The following is a 19,193-nucleotide window of genomic DNA, read 5'->3' as shown; positions in this document are numbered from 1 at the left end:
TCAGCCCATCGAGTCAGCATCGACCCACTTAAGCCCTCACTTCCACCCTATCTCCGTAACCCAATAACCCCACCTAAGCTTTTTGGTCACTAAGGGCAATTTATCATGGCCAATCCACCTAACCTGCACATCTTTGGACTTTGGGAGGAAACCGGAACACCCGGAGGAAACCCACGCAGACATGGGGAGAACGTGCAGACTCCGCACAGACAGTGACCCAGCAAGGAATTGAACCTGGGACCTTGACGCTGCGAAGCCACAGTGCTAGCCACTTGTGCTACCGTGCTGCCCATGTGCTACCAGGATGTTGCCTGGCCTGGAGGCTGTTACCAATGAGGAGAGATTGAATAAACTCAGGTTGTTCGCGTTGGAAAGACGGAGGCTGAGGGGAGACCTGATTGAGGTCTACAGAATTACGAGATGTATAGATAGGGTGAATAGTCAGAAGCTTTTGCCAGGGTGGAGGACTCACTTACAATGGGGCACAGGTTCAAAGTGAGAATGGGAAAGTTTAGGGGAGATTTATTTTCTTTATTCTTTCATGGGATGTGGCCATCACCGGAAAGGCCAGCATTTATTGCCCATCCCTAATTGCCCTTGAGCTGAGTGGCATTTTAAGAGTCAACCGCATTGCTGTGGATCTGGAGTCACAGACAAGGTAAGGATGGCACCTTTTCTTCCCTTAAGGACATCAGTGAAGCAGATGGAATTTTACGACAATCGACAATGGTTTCATGGTCACTTTGGTTCCAGATATTTTATTGCATTTAAATTCCACCACCTAATAATAATTATAATCTTCATTGTCACAAGTAGGCTTACATTAACACTGCAATGAAGTTACTGTGAAAAGCCCCAAGTCGTCGCATTCCGCCGCCTGTTCGGGTCACAGAGGGAGAATTCAGAATGTTCAAATTACCTACGAGCACGTCTTTTGGGACTTGTGGAAGGAAACCGGAGCACCCGGAGGAAACCCTTGCAGACACGGGGAGAACGTGCAGACTCCGCACAGACAGTGACACAAGCCGGGAATCGAACCTGGGACCCTGGTGCTGTGTAGCCACAGTGCTAACTGTGCTACAGTGCATCTGCCATGGTGGGATTCAAACCCAGGTCCCCAGAGTATTATCCTGGGTCTCTGGATTACCAGTCTAGTGACAATACCACTATGCCACTGCCTCCCTTGTACATGTGCGGAGTAAGTTTTTCACACAGAGTGTGGTTGGTGCCTGAAAGGTGTTGCCAGTGGAGGTGGTGGAGGCAGGCACGATATCAATGTTTAAGATGTATCTTTATAGATGTATGAACGGGCGGGGAATGGAGGGATAGATCGTTTGGGCAATAAGTAGTAGTTCTAAATAAGGAATCTGGATCTGTGGGCTGAAGGGCCTGTTCCTGTGCTGTACTGTTCATTGTTCTACATCCTGCCTGGATGTAAATTAGTTTGATTACTTTACATACATATTTGGAGGAGGAAGAGGAGGAGTAAAGGAATGAGGCCTGTCTGGTTAAACAGCACCAAAGGGACATGGGACCCATTTGATGGTGCTCTAATGCTACAATGCTCCCAAGATTCTGTGGATGCTGGACTATGATATGTACTGCACATTGACACCTGACCAACAGCCCATCAACATTCAAAACATTAACCATGCAGCTGTGCAGAGATGTATTAAGCAGATCATTGATGTATTGTTTGCCAAACTAAGCTATTTCATTCACTTCAGCACAATAAGCAGCAGCAGCATGACTGAGCACTGCAATTTTATATTGTGGCACAATTCCGGAAGGTCCAAGGAGTGATAGATTGTATCCACTTGGCCATACATACACCCTTCATCAATCCTACCACCTACCTCAGGAGTTTCAAAACATTAGGCTGAGTTCCCCAGTGGGAGAACAGGAGGTGTTTTTGGGGTTGCCATTCCTCCCCTTCACCCAATAACTGTCCTCCCACTCAATAACTCCCGCTCCCCTGCTCAACAACTCCCTACCCCACTCAACCTCTTCCTCCCACCCCGTTCATAACAACTACCCCCTCCTGCACCGTAACGGTTCAACAGTGCCCGCCCCCCGCCAACTCTCATACCACTTCCCCCACGCCTGCTCAATAACTCTCTCCCCTCCCCAATCGTTTTCATTCTGGGGTCAAGTTTTTTTGTTGCAAGGCAGTAATATTTGATCCTAAAAAAAGTGTCTTCAGGTGAATATCAGGAGATTAACACTGTTTTCCCCAGTACTGACTGATGATACGCATGCGCTCAGCAGTGCGACTAGGAGGTTCACTGCTCATTTTTGGAATATTGAAGTCATGTGTCAAATGCTGAGAACACACTGGGGCTGCTCTGTAATATTGTCCAGGATTGCAATTGCATCTCATCCTATAGGCCTTGAAGACGGGAGGTACTAAAAGATAGCAGTGATTATTTAAAAGGAGTGCAGGATATTGTTGACTGTAAAGGACTTTCATGCTGCACTCTTAAAATAAACATTCATTTGACATCCACATCTGGCTAAGTGAGTTAACAATCCTGCTTACATCTTTCGTCTTCCTTTTGCATGTCTGTCACCATCTGAAGAATCTTCCCATCGAAGCACTCGATGAAAGCCACTTCTAAACCTTGATAGCAACAGCACAGCAGTAACGTTTACAGTCACTGCCTGAGGTGTCCCTATCCTGGAAATGGTTTGATGGTCTATCTGCAGGAGCGTGGATGGTTCTGTTTGATGTCTTTGATGAAAATGCAGCATTATTATCTTTGATTATTCATTAGATGTTGTATTGCAAACTGCAGTGCACACAGAGGGTTACAGGTTACAGTCTGTTTTTTCTAGCTGTCACCTACAAGGTGCAGGGGCTGATGTTAGAATCCGACTAATATTCACACCACTGGTATGGCAGAGACGTGTTATTCTGTAAGAGCTTACTATGCATGGTTTGTCTGATCTAATTTTACATGAATGGGGTCCACTCTGAAATATCTTTCAAAGTATTTGCATAGATCAATGAATTGAACCATCTCAATCTATTCTTTAAATAATTAAATATCCTAAGTGACTGACATGCTTGGCTAGTGCTTTTGATTGATAGTCGCTGGCTTGCAAGTGTGAATCAGGCCTGTCAGAATAACAGGACAGTAGAGATTTAACACTTTTCATTCACAACCTGTCAGCATCACTGATAGGTCTGGTTTTTATTTGCCTTCCCTCGTTGCCCTTAGGAAGGTGAAAGTGAGCTGCTTTTTTGAACTACTACAGTCAATGTGTTCAAGGTATGCTATAGCCACCTGGGTTGGCCACTTCCCGACTTTAAAATGGAGATCCGCTAAGAATGCAGGGAAATTCAGTCAAACGCTGGAAAAACAAACAGGTGCAAAGTTTCCTGTATATCGGAGTTTGCAGGAACCCAGACAGCACTGAAACTGACAACCATCTACATATTAATGAGTGATCCCCAGGAACAATTGGAAACAGTTAAGAAAAACAAGGCCAAGCCAGACTCCTCGGCGCCAGCAGGAGCCAAGACAAAGGAAGGCCAACGGACACTTAGGAACTGCCTAGCGATCAGGGAACAGCTCCAGTATTGGAGAAATTGATCCAAGTGATCAGAACTTAGTCCAATCACTTGGAACCAGGTACGATGTCTGCCCAAAAGAGCGCAAAGCCCCTGGGGACTATAAAATAGAGTCCCCAAGTTCAATTCGTCCTTCTTGGCAGGGCCTCTCAGCAGCTCGAAACAACCCTTGACTGTGACCTGCCTAGCAGCAAGCAAGTAAGTCTCCAATCAACGCACGCTACGAGATAGGCGCTCCTAGCTACCAGTCTATATCAGCTTTGAAGCCTGCAGACTCAGAATCGAAAGAAAGGCCATTTGATCCCCTGACCTGGTGGGCCAGTCCCAAAGCTAAGTATAGGCCTCTTAGTGTTAGAGATAGTCTAGTAAGCAGAGTTTTATACATGAGTAGTGATTGACTGTGTATAATAAATGTGTTTTGATTTGAAACTTACTAGCTGGTGTATTGAGTTATTGATCAGCACTTGAACTTGAACCTCGTGGTGGTATCATAAAGATACCTGGCGACTCTAGAGCAAAGATTATAAAACAGAGCAAATTAAGTAAAGACACAACAAGCAACATTGGGATAACCAAATTAAGAACCAACCAAAAGTTAGCAACAATGCACACTGTGGTAGAGAATGCAAAGACTTTTACTGAGCATTGAAGACAAAATGGTGATATATTTCCAAATAAGGGTGCTTGTGACTTTAAGAGAAATTTGCAGATGGTGGTATTCTCATTCATCGCCCCATGACCTTCTGGGTGACAGAGGTCATGGGTTTGGGAGTTGTGGTCAAAGAAGGCTTAGTGAATTATTGCAGTCTTGTCCATGGTAACACTGTAGCCATAGAGCCCTTGTGGTAGAGGGAATTAATGGTTACGTAGCGCAGGCTGATTTGTCCTGGATTATGTCAAGCTTCTTGAGTGTTACTGGAGCTGCACTCACTCCAGCAAGTGAGAGCATTCCGTCACACTCCTGACTGCCTTGTAGATATAGAGAGCTTTTGGGGAGTCTGGAAGTGAGTTACTCAGTGCAGAATTCTCAGCCTCAGACCTACTCGAGTAACCACAGTATCTATATGACTGGTGCAGTTAACTTTCTAGTCAATGTGACTGGTGCAGTTAACTTTCTAGTCAATGTTAATTCCTTGATGTTGACAGTGGAGATTCAGCGATGGTAATGCCATTGAATATCAAGGGGAGATGTTTAGATTCTCTCTTGTTGGAGATTGCCATTGCCTGGCACTTGTGTGCCCTGACTGTTACCTACCACTTATCAGCCAAAGCCCGAATGTTGTCCAGATCATGTTGCATGCAGGTAAGGGGCGCAATTCTCCCATCGGGAGACTAGGGGCGTCATTCTCCGACCCCCCGCCGGGTCGGAGAATGGCCGTTGGCCGCCGTGAATCCCGCCCCCGCCGAAGTCTCCGGTACCGGAGATTGGGCGGGGCGGGAATCGGGCCGCGCCGGTTGGCGGGACCCCCCCGCTCAATTCTCCGGCCCGGATGGGCCGAAGTCCCGCCCAGGAATTGCCTGTCCCGCCGGCGTAAATCAAAGCTGGTATTTAGCGGCGGGACCAGGCGGCGTGGGCGGGCTCCGGGGTCCTGGGGGGGGCGCGGGGCGATCTGACCCCGGGAGGTGCCCCCACGGTGGCCTGGCCCGCGGTCGGGGCCCACCGATCCGCGGGCGGGCCTGTGCCGTGGGGGCACTCTTTCCCTTCCGCCTCCACCACGGCCTCCACCATGGCGGAGGCGGAAGAGACTCTCCCCACTGCGCATGCGCGGGAAACTGACAGCGGCCGCTGACGCTCCCGCGCATGCGCCGCATTTCCGCGCCAGCTGGCGGGGCAACAAACGCCATTTCCGCCAACTGGCGGGGCAACAAACGCCATTTCCGCCAGCTGGCGGGGCGGAAATCCCTCCGGCGCCGGCCTAGCCCCTCAATGTTGGGGCTCGGCCTCCAAAGATGCGGAGCATTCCGCACCTTTGGGCCGGCGCGATGCCCGTCTGATTGGCGGCGTTTTGGGCGCCAGTTGGCGGACATCGCGCCGTTGGGGGAGAATTTCGCCCTAGATCCCGACGCCGGAGTGAAAACCGGTGTGTTTCACTCCGGCGTCAGAGCCCGCTCCTAGCCCCCTATTCTCCCATTCCTGGGAGCGTAAAAGCGGGGCCGCGTAAATGACGTCATCCGCGCATGCGCAGGTTGACCGGCGCCAACCCGCGCATGCGCGGTTGCCGTCCTCCCCGCGGCCACCCCGCAAGAAGATGTCAGATGGATCTTGCGGTGCGGTGGAGGAAAGGAGGTCCTCCTTCAGAGAGGCCGGCCCGCCGGTCGGTGGGCACCGATCGCGGGCCAGACCCCTTTTGAGTCCCCCCCCCCCCCCCCCCCGGTGCAGGAATCTCCATCCCCGCCCCCTCCCACAGGCCGCTCCCCCAACGTTCCCGCCGGCAGCGACCAGGTGTGGACGACGCTGGTGGGAACCTGTCATGTTGGGCAGGCCGTTCGGCCCATCTGGGCCGGAGAATCGCCGCTCGCCCGTTACAAACGGCGAGCGGCGATTCTCCGAGTGGCCAGCCGTGATTCTCGCCGCTCCGGTTTGGGGGGGGGTGTGGGAGAATCGGGTGCGGGTGCCGGGGCAGCATGGCGGGACTCGCGCGGTGTCCCGGCGATTCTCCCACCAGGCGTGGGGGGGAGAATTCCGCCCAAGGTTTGCTTCATTATCATGAAGGAGTCATGAAAGGAGCTGAAAACTGTTCAGTCATCATTGAATAGCCGAACTCTGATCTTTTACTGGAACACCGTAAATGAATCATCTGCAAATGCTTGGATCTAGAATTCTACTCTGAGGAACTCCTGCAGCAATATCCTGGAGCTGAGATAATTAGCCTTGAATAACCACAACTATCTTCCTTTGCGTTAGGTATGAATTCCAACTAGTGGCGAGCTTTCCTCCTGATTTCCATTGATTTCAATCACACAGGGATCTTTGTTGCTAAACTCAGTCAAATGCACTCTTGATGTCAATGGCAGTCACTCTCACCTCTGGAATCAGCTCTTTAATCTATGTTTGGACCAAGGCAGTAATGAGTTTGGATCGGAGTAGTCTCCCAGGCCCAAACCCATTAATGAGTGACTGCTGCTGGAAAGTTCATGGCACCTTCCATCACTTTAGTAAATGAGAATAGGCCGATAGGTTAGTAATTGGCCAGATTGGATTTATCCTGCATTTTGCTGACAGGATATAACTGGGTAATTTTCTACTTTATCGGGTAGATGCCAGTCTTCTAACTGAATTGAACGCCTTGGCTAGGGCATGGCTGTTAAGCATAAGTCTTCAAGACTATTACTGGGATGCTGTCTTTCCTTTATCCAGTTCACTCTTACTATCACGTGCAGTAAATCAAATTGGCTGAAAACTGGGATGATCGGGACCTCAGAAGGAAACTGAGATGGATTATTAGACTGGCACTGCTGCTTGAAGGTGATTAGAAATGCTTCAGACTCAGTTTTTGCACTCACGCACTGGGCTCCGCTCTTGAGGATGTTCCTGCAGCTTCTTCCTCCTGTTGGCTGTTTAACTGTCCATCACCATTCCATTCATGTGGCAAGGGAGCAGAGCTTTAGTTGGCTGTGGGATCAGATAGCTTTCTCTGTGGAATGTTGTTTATTCGTGTAGTCCTGTGTTGCAGCTTCATCACTTTGGTACCTCATTTATAGATACAGCTGGTTCTGATCTCGGCATGCTGTTCTACAGTCTTCATTGAGCAAGGTTTGGTCCGACTCACCAACAATTTCATCCAAGTTCCAACAGAGGCAACCAACACTGCCCGAATGTAGTAGATGTTACTGTTCATGCTTTTTCTCAAAACATTCATAGCTTTTTGGAGTGGGGCTGTTTGGTATATTTTTGAGCAAAAACAGAACAGGCTGAGTCTCTTTTCCTTAGATAAGAGATGGCAAATGGCTAATGAATAAGAAAATAAAAGGGTTTGATAGGATAAATGTAGAGCAGGAGTTTCCAATTGTGGGCGAGCCTAAAACTGAACTCCTATGCACGACAAAGAGAAAGAGAAAATGGAGACTTTCATGACAGGACTTTGTCATTTCTACACTGTCTTGAATTATCCTAAATGGCCATGGAGAGCCCAAATTACAAGGTTTCCTGTAACAACTGTTATTGATTTGTGCCAACACCTTCCTCAGAACACAGAATAAGGGCCTTTCGGATGCTGCTTTTAAGTCAAAGGCCAGAACTGTAGTTGGGGTTCTCACACCAGCAGCTACACTTACATTTCACAGCCCCATTTACAGGACATAACCCTGTATGCAGCACAAGTCGGTGACGTTAAATGGGCTGAGATATGAACTTTGGGCCATCTGTGCCCATTGCAGGGGTAATGCAAACTGGATTGCTGACTCTGACTGGCACCCAATATAAAATCCATCACCCTTGTATCAGATGTGGGTCAGCATTACAAAACTGCTATCAGCCAAGGTTTATGCACACTGGCACCCATAACATTTCCTTATTTCAACCAGTGTTTTCCCATTAGATGTTGCTCCAGTCCTCCACAGCTGTGATGCTTAAATGATAACCCTCCCTGCTGATTTCAGTTCCAGCTGGTTTGGTAAAGGGGTAACTTTAAACTAACCACTGGGTAGGGAGTGGGTAAGATCAGGTCAGATGTCCCATTTCCATCTCGCTGACTCCAATGGAGAGTAAAATTGAACTCCGTATGAAATGGGCAGTCAGCCCAACCATGCCAATTTCCTGGCTGATCGTTTAGGTTGAAATGGTCCCTTGAATCTTATTTTGCTGAAGTTGTCGTTTATCACTGGGAGCATAGTCTGAAGTTGGGAATTTAAATATCACCAGTGCTGGAGCGACAGGAAAGTGCTGGTATGGGTCCACCAATTTTACAACATTTGCTCCGCTAGAAAAGAATCCTGAAGGAACACTTACCGTGAAGCCTCTACTTGAATTCACAAACCGAGTCAGAAATTTCCCATTGAACATGCAATTGGATGTAGAAATTAAAGTTATGGTGACGCTGCCTGAAACACATATCCATAGTTAGATTCAGTTTGATGTTTAAAGTGCTGTTTTCTCTTTGCCCACTTCTTATGTTCTTGTTTATTCCAGCGAGATATTGCTAAAGCCAAGCAGATTTGTGTGCAGCGTTTGGAAGTCACTAGAAATCCCATGAGTATTGATGTGGAGATCAATTGCCTGAGGGAAAGGATCAACATGACTCAAGAACGTCATGGCAACAAGGAGGAAGTTACAAGGTATTTGTCTGTAATATACAAACACATTCAATAAATGTTGCCATTTAATGGAGTATCACCATTTAGTTCTGCACGTAATGGACTCTAAAATATGCAACACAGTTACCTCACACTCCAGCCCAGAGAAACTTCTGATTTGCCTTTTTGGCCTCCCCCCAAAAAAGCCCTCTTTGCAGGTCCAGCTGGGCACCTTCTAGATTGGAAGCTTGAGCATCTCTTTGCACCAGGTGTACTGGCCAACAGACAAATGGCACATCCCATATTGTTGTGGGATGTGCCAACTCTGAGCATAGGCAGTTTGTTGTGGTTGGTGATTGTGCAGATTATCCAGGTTCTGATCTGTTGCTGAACTGTTCAAACACTATGAAAATTTAGTGAAACGATAGGCAATATTTTCAGCTATTGAATCAGTGCAGAGCTGAAGGGGGAAGGATGATGGCCACCCTTTTAACAGAAGAAACTAATGGTCTTACCCGATATATCCATGACTTTTTTGTTTGAAGTCAATTGATTTCCTACTATGGGGTTTGAAGTCAATTGATTTCCTACCCATGGAGATACAATAGCACCTCCTCCATAGTCCTCAACACAGGAGTCCCGCAAGGATGTGAGCTCAGTCATCTGCTGTACTCCCTATACACCCATGACTGTGCGGCAAGATTTAACTCCAACTCAATCTATAAGTTTGCGGATGATATGACTGTGGTGGGCCGCATCTCAAACAACGACGAATCAGACTACAGGAGGGAGATAAATCATTTGGGTGCATGGTGTACTGAAAACAACCTCTCTCTAAATGTTGGAAAGACCAAGGAACTGATCATCGGCTTCAGGAAGCGCAGCATGACACACACTCCCGTCTACATCAATGGCTCCGAAGTGGAGATGGTCGATAGCTTTAAGTTCCTTGGGGTCACCATCACCAACAGTCTGTCCTGGTCCACTCACGTTGATGCAACAGCCAAGAAAGCCCAACAACGTCTCCTACGGAAGCTAAAGAAATTTGGCATGTCTGCATCGACTCTCACTAACTTCTACAGATGTGCGATAGAGAGCATCCTATCCGGCTGCATCACAGCTTGGTGTGGCAACTGCTCGGTCCAAGATCGCAAGAAACTGCAGACTGTGGTGAACTCAGCCCAACGCATCACACAAACTTGCCGTCCCCACATTGATCCTGTATACAACTCTCATTGCCTCAGGAAGACAGACCGCATTATCAGTGACCCCTCCGACCCAGGCATTGCCTTCTTCCAGACCCTTCCATCAGGCAGAAGGTACAGCAGTCTGAAGACTCGCACATCCAGACAGAGGAACAGCTTCTCCCCACAGCTACAAGACTCCTCAACGACTCTCCCTCGGACTGATCTGTTCCCTGTAAGAACACTATTCACGATGCCCTCTGCTGCTCTTGCTCGTGTATTTGCTTTGTTTGGCCCCCTGTTCCGCACTGTAACCAACCACTGTTTTGTCAATGTACCATTTGTCAATGTTCCCTGTTGATTATTCTTGTGTCTACTGTGTACATACTGTGTACGCTCCTTGGCCGCAGAAAAATACCTTTCACTGTACTTCGGTACATGTGATAATAAATCAAATCAAAGCCAGGATTCCCCTCAGCACCTGTCAATGATGTTGATTCCAAGGAACAGGTTAGGTTAACTTGATTGCAAGTACAAACTTGGTGACTCTGGCTGTTTTCAGGGACTTTTCACTTAAAGAAAATTTAAATGCAGAGGGGCAAACACCCTTCAGAAAGAAAGGAAGAGAAATAGTCATTGCCAGGCCACTCTTGCATGTCTGTCAAAAAATTGTTTAGCAGTTCATTAGTCCATGTGCCAATTAATTAAACAGAAAGGAGCCTACGTCTTTCCCACCTGAGACCTCCATGAGAGAGTTATGGAGGACTTTCAAATTATTCTGTAGAATACATGATTTATTTATTCAAATCTAAATTAATAAGATACCATAAGCAACCAACACTGTGACTTTGCTGCTCTTCCAACAATAATAGTGCCAGGGCCCCGGGTTCGATTCCCGCTTGGGTCACTGTCTGTGCGGAGTCTGCATGTTATTCCCGTGTCTGCGTGGGGTCACTCCGGGCGCTCCGGTTTCCTCCCACGAGCCCTGAAAGACGTGCTTGTTAGGCGAATTGGACATTCTGATTTCTCCCTCTGTGTACCCTCTTGGACCTTTAACCTTACCCTGGATTATGGCAGCTTGTGCCATAATAGAGGTGGTGTTGTTTACTTGCCTTTGACCCTCAACAGTAGCCTCAGGGGCGCACAGTACTGCACTGATCTTGGCTGGTCTGAGTTGGAAGGTCAGACAAGATGGGAGTGCCTGGATTTGAATTTAAGAACTTACAGTAGGAGTGGCTCAATTGCCACTCCACCAGAAGTTATGACCCATTGTGCACCTGAGAGTAAGAACTGAATCCAATCAATTGCAAGCCAATATTGTTTCAAAGCTGGTCCAACAGGCAATGTTATTCATCACAAGGTAGACCGGTTGGATGGTATTCAAGATTTCTTGATTTTCTTGATATTCAAGATTTCAAGGTAGATTTGTCACTTACTGATGACATGTTTCAGATTTCCAACCAAATCTACATGAACTGTGCAGTGATCATGAAGTAAATATCCTGGTCTTCCACAAAACCTTTAAGTGTGTATTTCACAATCGGTATAGCTCATTTCCATATGTAAAGTTGGGTGTTTCCAATTACTAAATCAGGATTAATATCCCATCTGGTTAGATACCTATCTACATATTTTGCCCAACACTTGCACTGGAGGAATTAAGTGGTAGAGCAGCAGGAGTTTAATTTGAATTTTTTATTGCAGTGCTGGTGATGTGATTTAGACACCCACAGTTTTCTCATATTCACATGCACCCAACAGCTACATAGCCAACCATTGAAAAATGGTATACCAAGTTTCTAGGACTTGAGCTCCATACAGAAGTAAGCTTAATGAGGCTTATAAGAAGATCCATTGTGCATTTGGCTTTACCTTTATTGCCGTTATTCATTAAAAATGCGTGACCCTTTGTGACAGTTGTGATGCAATTTTCCTTCCCCGAATAATAGTGCCACATTTATCTTCCAGTTGGAATTCCCTAAATTTATATTTAGGATAAAGATAACTGGGTGGCTAACAGTCTGATTAGGCTGCACCAGAGGTACCCTGCAGCTATACGCATTGGCCCTACATCTAAATGGAAATAATACTATTGGTTTTCTGATATCTTTGTTGATCTTTTCAAAGATAAAAATAAAATTTGAAAATTTTGACCATCTGACCGGGACTGCAGCTTCTATAATTTAGTTTCTCCACGTTCTAATACTGTTTTTTTTACCAGACCTACGAATAACCTACCTATTGCGATAAATCCTACTTAAAAGAAATGAGAGTTTAGATAATCACTTGGAGGAGGGAAGGGAGTGGGGAAACAAAGGTATCTTTCAATATTTTTCTTTAGGTTTCCCATCCATGGTCAGCCTGATTGACAGGCGAGCTACCTGTTAGATGTAAATCCTTCAATGCATGATTGCAGCCCAGCTAGACTGAGAGCAGGTAGGCCTAGTGGGGATGGGGGAGATGGCGGGTACCCAATCGCAAAGGGCAGGCTCAATCGTGGGGTACGTGCCTGATTGTATTTAGAGGCACAATTGAGGTCCATTCGCAGGGTAAAGGGTAGATAACAGTCAGAGGAAATAGATGAGTAGCAGATGCAACGGGTAGGAACCTCGAACTCAGCAGGGACATTAGATTTGACTGTGGAATATGTCATGTGAGAGTACCTTTAAGAAATGGGTGTTTATAAATGGGTGTGTATATAAATATCTGTAGTGAGAGTACCTTTAAGAAATGGGTGTTTATTACTGCAGTGATGTCAGAGAGTGGGTGGAGCCGGGCTGTCTGTCAGCTTTTTACTTTCGCTTTAGACTGTTTTGCTGCAGGGTGGGTTTGGTTACATTTTAGTTTTGGAGAAGCTGCAATCACAGCAGGATGTGTATGAATCTCTGCAAGCTTATGAGTGTCCATTTGCTGATTTCAACGTGGTAACTGTTCTCAGTAGTGAAGTTAAGCCTGATGTCTTTCTGTACAAAGGTTTTTAAGTCTTATGGATGTTAAAAGGAAAGCTTAAAGGATTACTTAGTGTTGTAGTCTTTGGGGGTTGTATTTGAATTAATGGTTGCTAAGATGTTCACTGTATGTTTTTAAAAAGGTTAACTTGAGTTCATAGAATAAACATTGTTTTGCTTTTAAAAAATACTTTTCCATTTCTGCTGTACCACACCTGTAGAGTGGGCCGTGTGCTCCCCATACTACAATCCAGTAAAAGTTGTGGGTCAGGTGAACTCCTTGATACACTTTGGGGTTCTCTAAACCCGGGCCCATAACAAATGTAAACACACACAATTTTAATTGTTTCAACAGCCTTAATCCACAGCTTGGAAATCACAATTTTATGGAAGAGGCATAAACACTACACTTGTAAAAGATGGATTTAAGGTCTGTTTAAGTGCAGAGGCAGAATTACACTTTGTGGGCCCCGCGCTCGCCTTCATTTCTGGAGAGCCCACAATGAAGCCCCCCCCCCTCCCACAATGTTGTTACACCCCTGCCCCAAAGATTTCACACCCCTTCCAACCTGCCCACCAGAAGCCAAAGGTGGTGATGCAGGACTAAGATCAAAAAACGGAAAAAAACAATAAATGGCTGAAGCTGGATTTTAAATTAGTTTTCCAAGATGGTGCCAGAGCATGGCAATTCTCTGCGAGCTCTCCCCTACAGATCCTCGTCCTTCATCTTTTATAGTCGTTATTCATAGTATCTTCTATGTTTTCATGTATGGAGCGATCTGCCTGGACTATAAGCAGAACAATACTTTTCAATGTACCAGTTACATGTGCCAATAAATAAATCAAATCAAATCAAGTTATCGATGATATGAATGAATTATTTCACTTCATCTTCAAAAATATTTGTGCCTGTGTCCTCCCGGTGTCCATCAGACAATTCACCCTTACTTTTGGTGGATGAGAATGAATGTCCAGTTTGTGCAAAGTCTAATACTTTTAACTTTTTTAAGGAAAATGACAAATTGTCTTTTTACCTAGATTCCTCTTGCCTCCCCTTCAGCGTTCTACGTTTTTGACTGGCAGATTCATTGAGTCACTTCATGTTCACTGATCTTTCTTGATTTTAATGAACATGAATATTCTGAAAGAGCAGGATTGAGGCCCTGGCGGTCAAGTCGTCCCTGCTCCCTTGTTGCTCGACGACGGCTATCCTGAGTCCTGACTGGCGGCTCACTTGCCACTTCCCTTGTGGTTTTTTCACCAATTTGCCCAGCCCCAGCAGCACCTGGCACCTCAACTCAACAACCTCACCTCGCTGTTGGCTCAGATGCCTGGCTATGGCCTGCCCAATGGTCTGGCCTGGGGGTCAAGTCATCCCTGCTCCCCTCGACGATGGCTTCCTTCTGAGTCCCAACCGGATGGCTGGCTCAGCACCTCCCTCCCTCGTGGCTTCTTTAACCAATTCGCAAAAAACGTTAATTCAGTAAACACAGGTGATCTTCAATTTTACTGCTGCCTCTCTCGCTCCTAGTCACCTCAACGTTCACCAGCATATTCCTGCTCTACGGGGACTCGACCAATCAGAGTCTGATGTCGCTCCGCATTCCCTACTGATAGGCTCAAAATGAGCAAAGGGAGCTCTGATTGGTGCTCACAGACATCATCATAAGCCTGCCTCACTTTAAGTGTCATGATCTGAAGAAATTTGAATCACCAGCCCTTCAAAATAAAAAAAAAACTGTCTTCCGCTTTCACTTAAAGTTAAAGAAAGCAAACACCCGCTGCTGGGATGCATTGATTGACAATGTTTAAGAGGTTTTTAAAGAATTAGCTGTCTTTGGTGAAGTTGATGAAATAGATGTTTGTTTTTAAACGGGTTGACTGCTTGAGGGGATTTACATCCTTCGAATGGGTTTCATAAATGAGAGTTTATTTTCAATATCAAATGTGTTTGAGTGAGAACTCTATTAGATTGTTAGAAATTTATGTTTTTCATGGCCTGGATTCTCTGCTGCCGTTAGTGGATGTCCCAGTGCAGCGCAAAATCTCGCGTTGGGCAAAAAAATGGGATCAGCGCCCGGCATCAATCCCGTTGTGAGGCTACGGTTCCCCTGCTGACAATACAATCATAGTCTTGTGCTGGCGTGAGGATACAAATGGATCATTTAAACCTATTTGCATCCTATTAACAGCTGGATACCGGATTCTCCATGCCTCTGTAATGCTTCGGCCCTCTCAGCTGGGATTCACGCGGGCGTGGATTGGTGCAAGTATTTTCCAGCATGACACCATCGTAGTAGACCTTGCGGTGGGCCAAGGGGGTAAATATTTAACTTGGGCGCCCTCAAAGTCCATCGGAGGGCCCCCATCTTTCACCCCCCCCCCAACTCACAATGAAAATCCTGCCCAGCATAAACAACTAGAAGTTAAGTGCTTTCACTTCTTCTATTTCTCAGCAGGAAGCAGTTAACTGCTTTTGATGTGGTCAGGAGCAGTCAATCTTTGCTCAATGTTTATAAACATTTTTGGGAGGTACGCAGCAGGGTACTTGAAATGCAATCAAGTGTGAACGGAAATGAAAATAAACAATCCAGACACCTGTCTGTATGGAAGCTATTGCGCTGTCAATTTCAGCCAACTAAAAGCTATTTCTCTTTGAAAGGGAATCAAAGCCTCATGGATCAAAGGATCTGAGAAGGTATAAATCCTTGTCATGTGGTTTTGACTTTCAATTAAGTAACAGTTGCTGTTTTCTGCACCTCTGTTGGAGGCAGCAAGTGTAAGGGACAAGTAAGTGAAAAAGCAATGATTTTCATTGTTTCTGCCTAGACTGCTCCTTAGCTTCCAGGCAGGAGTGACTGATGGCGATGGGGGGGGGGGGGGGGATCTCTGATATGGGGAGTCTCTGATTTGGGGGTGTCTGGTGGAAGTCTCTGATGGCGGGATCTGATGGAGGTGATCGGGTCACCCTCATGCGTGTATACTGTGGGGGACGACATCAATTCCCATGGTGGGGGGGAATGCCCCTAGTCATCATGAAGGAGGAAGCAGGATTTGCATTGGTGGGGCAGCCCCGGACCTTGGAATTGGGAGGGGAGAGGAAATTGCTTCTGGGTGCCGCTCCTAGCATCAGCGCAAACCATAAGTGACTCATCTCCGGCGGGAGAAAATCGTGTCCCAAATGGAGAATCATGCCTCATTTCCCCATAGCATCTAAGACCTACATGAGGGGCATGGAGAGAACCTGAAGGTAGGGGGAAATAAGGAATATGAGGGGGCATGGAGGTGGAATTGGGCATTAAAGTATCAGGGTGCATCGGGGTGTGGAGGCAGCATGTGTGCATGGGGGCAAGGAGGTGGGATGGGAATATGAAGGGTAATTGAGTAGAGATGGGGACTATGAGCGGGCATGGGGACGAGTGGTATAAGGGGGCATGGGGGCTAGGTAAGCGAATGGAAAGCCAAAGAGGCATGGACTGTGGGTGCATGTGAGGGATTAGGGGCCTTTGATATAAATGGGCCATAATCCCAAAGAACCGTGGCAGGCCTTCTAACCAGCCTGTGTCACCACTCCACTACCTCTTTGGCTGCATTCAAACTGGGTTTGGAGGCAGCTGACCCAGCTCAATCCCACCCCCACCCCCACAGAATAAAAGTATGGTGGGTGAGGATGAATGACTCGACCATCCCAACAACGCCACAAAATTTCTGCCCCTTATCTTGGAGGGAAGGCTCTTTACTCTGTAGTTGGTTGAGTCTGGGTGGAATGCATCCACTTCTCTGTGGCCCCCAAAAAGAAGTGCTGGAAAGAAACTTACCTCTTGCATTCAGCCTTGCCTCCTTCCACCTGTTACTTTTCTTGGGCTGGGGGAAACCCAACTGCCTGCGATTTAAAATAGAATCACCGTTAAAATAAAGATGTAAAACCTCGTTAAAATATTTAAATGACCAAACTGCCTCCTGTGAGCAGATTGGTTGCCTGCCCCTTAAACCACCTTTGCTAAAATTCAGAGTGGGTGGGTCTGGGGTGGGTTGGTTCCCTGTTTCAGATCATAGAATCATAGAATTTACAGTGCAGAAGGAGGCCATTCGGCCCATCGAGTCTGCACCGGCTCTTGGAAAGAGCACCCTACCCAAGGTCAACACCTCCACCCTATCCCCATAACCCAGTAACCCTACCCAACACTAAGGGCAATTTTGGACACTAAGGGCAATCTATCATGGCCAATCCACCTAACCTGCACATCTTTGGACTGTGGGAGGAAACCGGAGCACCCGGAGGAAACCCACGCACACACGGGGAGGCTGTGCAGACTCCGCACAGACAGTGACCCAAGCCGGAATCGAACCTGGAACCCTGGAGCTGTGAAACAATTGCGCTATCCACAATGCTACCGTGCTGCCCAATGTTCAGCTTTTTAGTCTCCTTTGTGTACTGTGTTTCAATGGACTTCATTTTCAAAGCTGCTTGTGTGCCTGAGGTTGGTAACTTTTTGTTTTTTGAACAGACAGTACTTTGAAGTTTTGGAAATGCAGAAAAATGTTCAAAACCAGATGAAAAGTCTGAAGAAGTTTATGCAGCTGATTGACAAAATAATGGAAGAAAGGCAAAAAGCGTACGAAAAATTTCGCAAGTAATTATCACAATTCATTCAGTACAGATTTTTCTAATTGTTGAATTAGAATTAAAATGCAATGCTATGTCATTGGTATTTGGTTTATCCATGGAAAGCTTGTGTTACTCAAGTCCCTGTAAGGGAGTTTGTGCGTTTGAAATGATAAAACAACATTGCTGTAGTTTGGCCAGCAGGCTTATGCATACAGAGTAGAGTGCACCTTTTAAATCAGCAAATAAAACAGAAAACAGTGGACAGTATTGTACATTTTCCTAATCTCCTTAATGTATAAAATAATGAAATGATGTTACTAAAATAATGTAAAAACTGCGAAACGTAATCTTTAAATCAAAAGTTTACTTGTAGCTTCTATCTGACCGATGAATTAAATAGATACATTTCACTTGTAGCTTCTATCTTCCTTGCACAGTTAGTGCAAATTTGAAGCACAGAGTTTGTCTTCTCCTGACTGGGAAACTGCAATGGGCTCTCTTTGGTAAAGCTCGCTTCCTACAAAAATGCAGTGCCTGCCCATTGAACTTATGCAGAAGTAAAAGATAACAGATGACTGCATCCTGCTTAATTACCTTAGATTCACAATCATACATATCAATATTATAACAATAATTAATCTTTCATATTAGTAAGGAAATTTACCATCGAATGTTGGCAGATTTGGTTGGTGAGATACCCGGTGTAACCTCGGGTTTTGATTAGTTAAATGATTTTTCTAACAATACAAATTAAAATTCAACAGCAAGAAATAAGCATATTTGTTATCGTCAGCTACCTATTATTTGTTGACGTGCACTACTACCCTTTCTCCGGAGTCTGGATGACTTTCTTTTCCTGTGAAACATCTTGAGCACTTAACTAGGTTAAAGGTGCCATATAAATACAAGTTGTGTGATATGTTGATTAGAATTCTACTCTCAACTGCCGTGGGACTCAGTACCCTACAACTCAGAATCACTGCCTGAAATTAGCTCTATCCATGCAGCCCAAGACACGAATCGTGTTCATCAACATACTCCGTGATTCTGTGATCTACCCACCAGTACCTATAAAATGCTCTCCTGTGTTTGTGTTTTGTTGACTAACAGCAGTAAGCTTATTTTGACATTGTTTCTTATTTTTCCCAACCTTGTGATTTTACATTCACTGTGACAATTGACAACTGGCACTCGTCAGCCTCGGTCCCCAATCTAGCGAGATCCTCCTGTATTTGATCAGCCTGTTCTGTGCTGTTTGCTGTTCCTCCCAGTGTAGTTTTTTCCATAAAGCTGGGAGAGCTTTGTTTCTTCCCCATTTTCAAATAAAATGTCTACGATTGAACACATTCTGTTCATGTCGTTCTGCTCTAGCCAACTGGCTCCCTTTAAATGATGTGTATCTACGCAAATGGAAATAGGCCCAGCTCTGATCCCTGGGATACACCATTAGTTAATGTCTTCCAGCTGATCCAGTTCCGTATACAACCATCCTTTCCATTACTCTGATTTAGCCAACTTTTAATCCATGTCAGAAGCACTCGTATGGCTTTTAAACAATCTTAATCTCAATTTTTAAAGAAGTTTAAATAAACAACATCTAGTCAGTTCCTCGTGTCAGCAGGGTTTGTTTACTTCTCGAAGAACTC

At 45.8% G+C, this 19,193-nt stretch overlaps 1 protein-coding gene across 2 annotated transcripts in view; it reads left to right on the top strand.

Annotated features, from left to right (window-relative positions):
• Positions 1-19,193, top strand: part of LOC140410570 (structural maintenance of chromosomes protein 6-like) — a 185,852-nt gene that overhangs the window by 124,671 nt on the left and 41,988 nt on the right. For both annotated transcript variants that reach the window (XM_072498829.1, XM_072498830.1), the window contains 2 exons: positions 8,703-8,848; positions 17,447-17,572. In XM_072498829.1, the coding sequence (XP_072354930.1) occupies positions 8,703-8,848; positions 17,447-17,572 (272 nt within the window). The remainder of the gene's footprint in view (positions 1-8,702; positions 8,849-17,446; positions 17,573-19,193) is intronic.

This window comes from Scyliorhinus torazame, chromosome 4 (genome assembly GCF_047496885.1).
Source record: "Scyliorhinus torazame isolate Kashiwa2021f chromosome 4, sScyTor2.1, whole genome shotgun sequence".
NCBI classification, from domain to species: domain Eukaryota; kingdom Metazoa; phylum Chordata; class Chondrichthyes; order Carcharhiniformes; family Scyliorhinidae; genus Scyliorhinus; species Scyliorhinus torazame.
The sequence above is the reverse complement of the archived record's forward strand: the minus strand, read 5'-3'. Positions and strand labels throughout refer to the sequence as shown.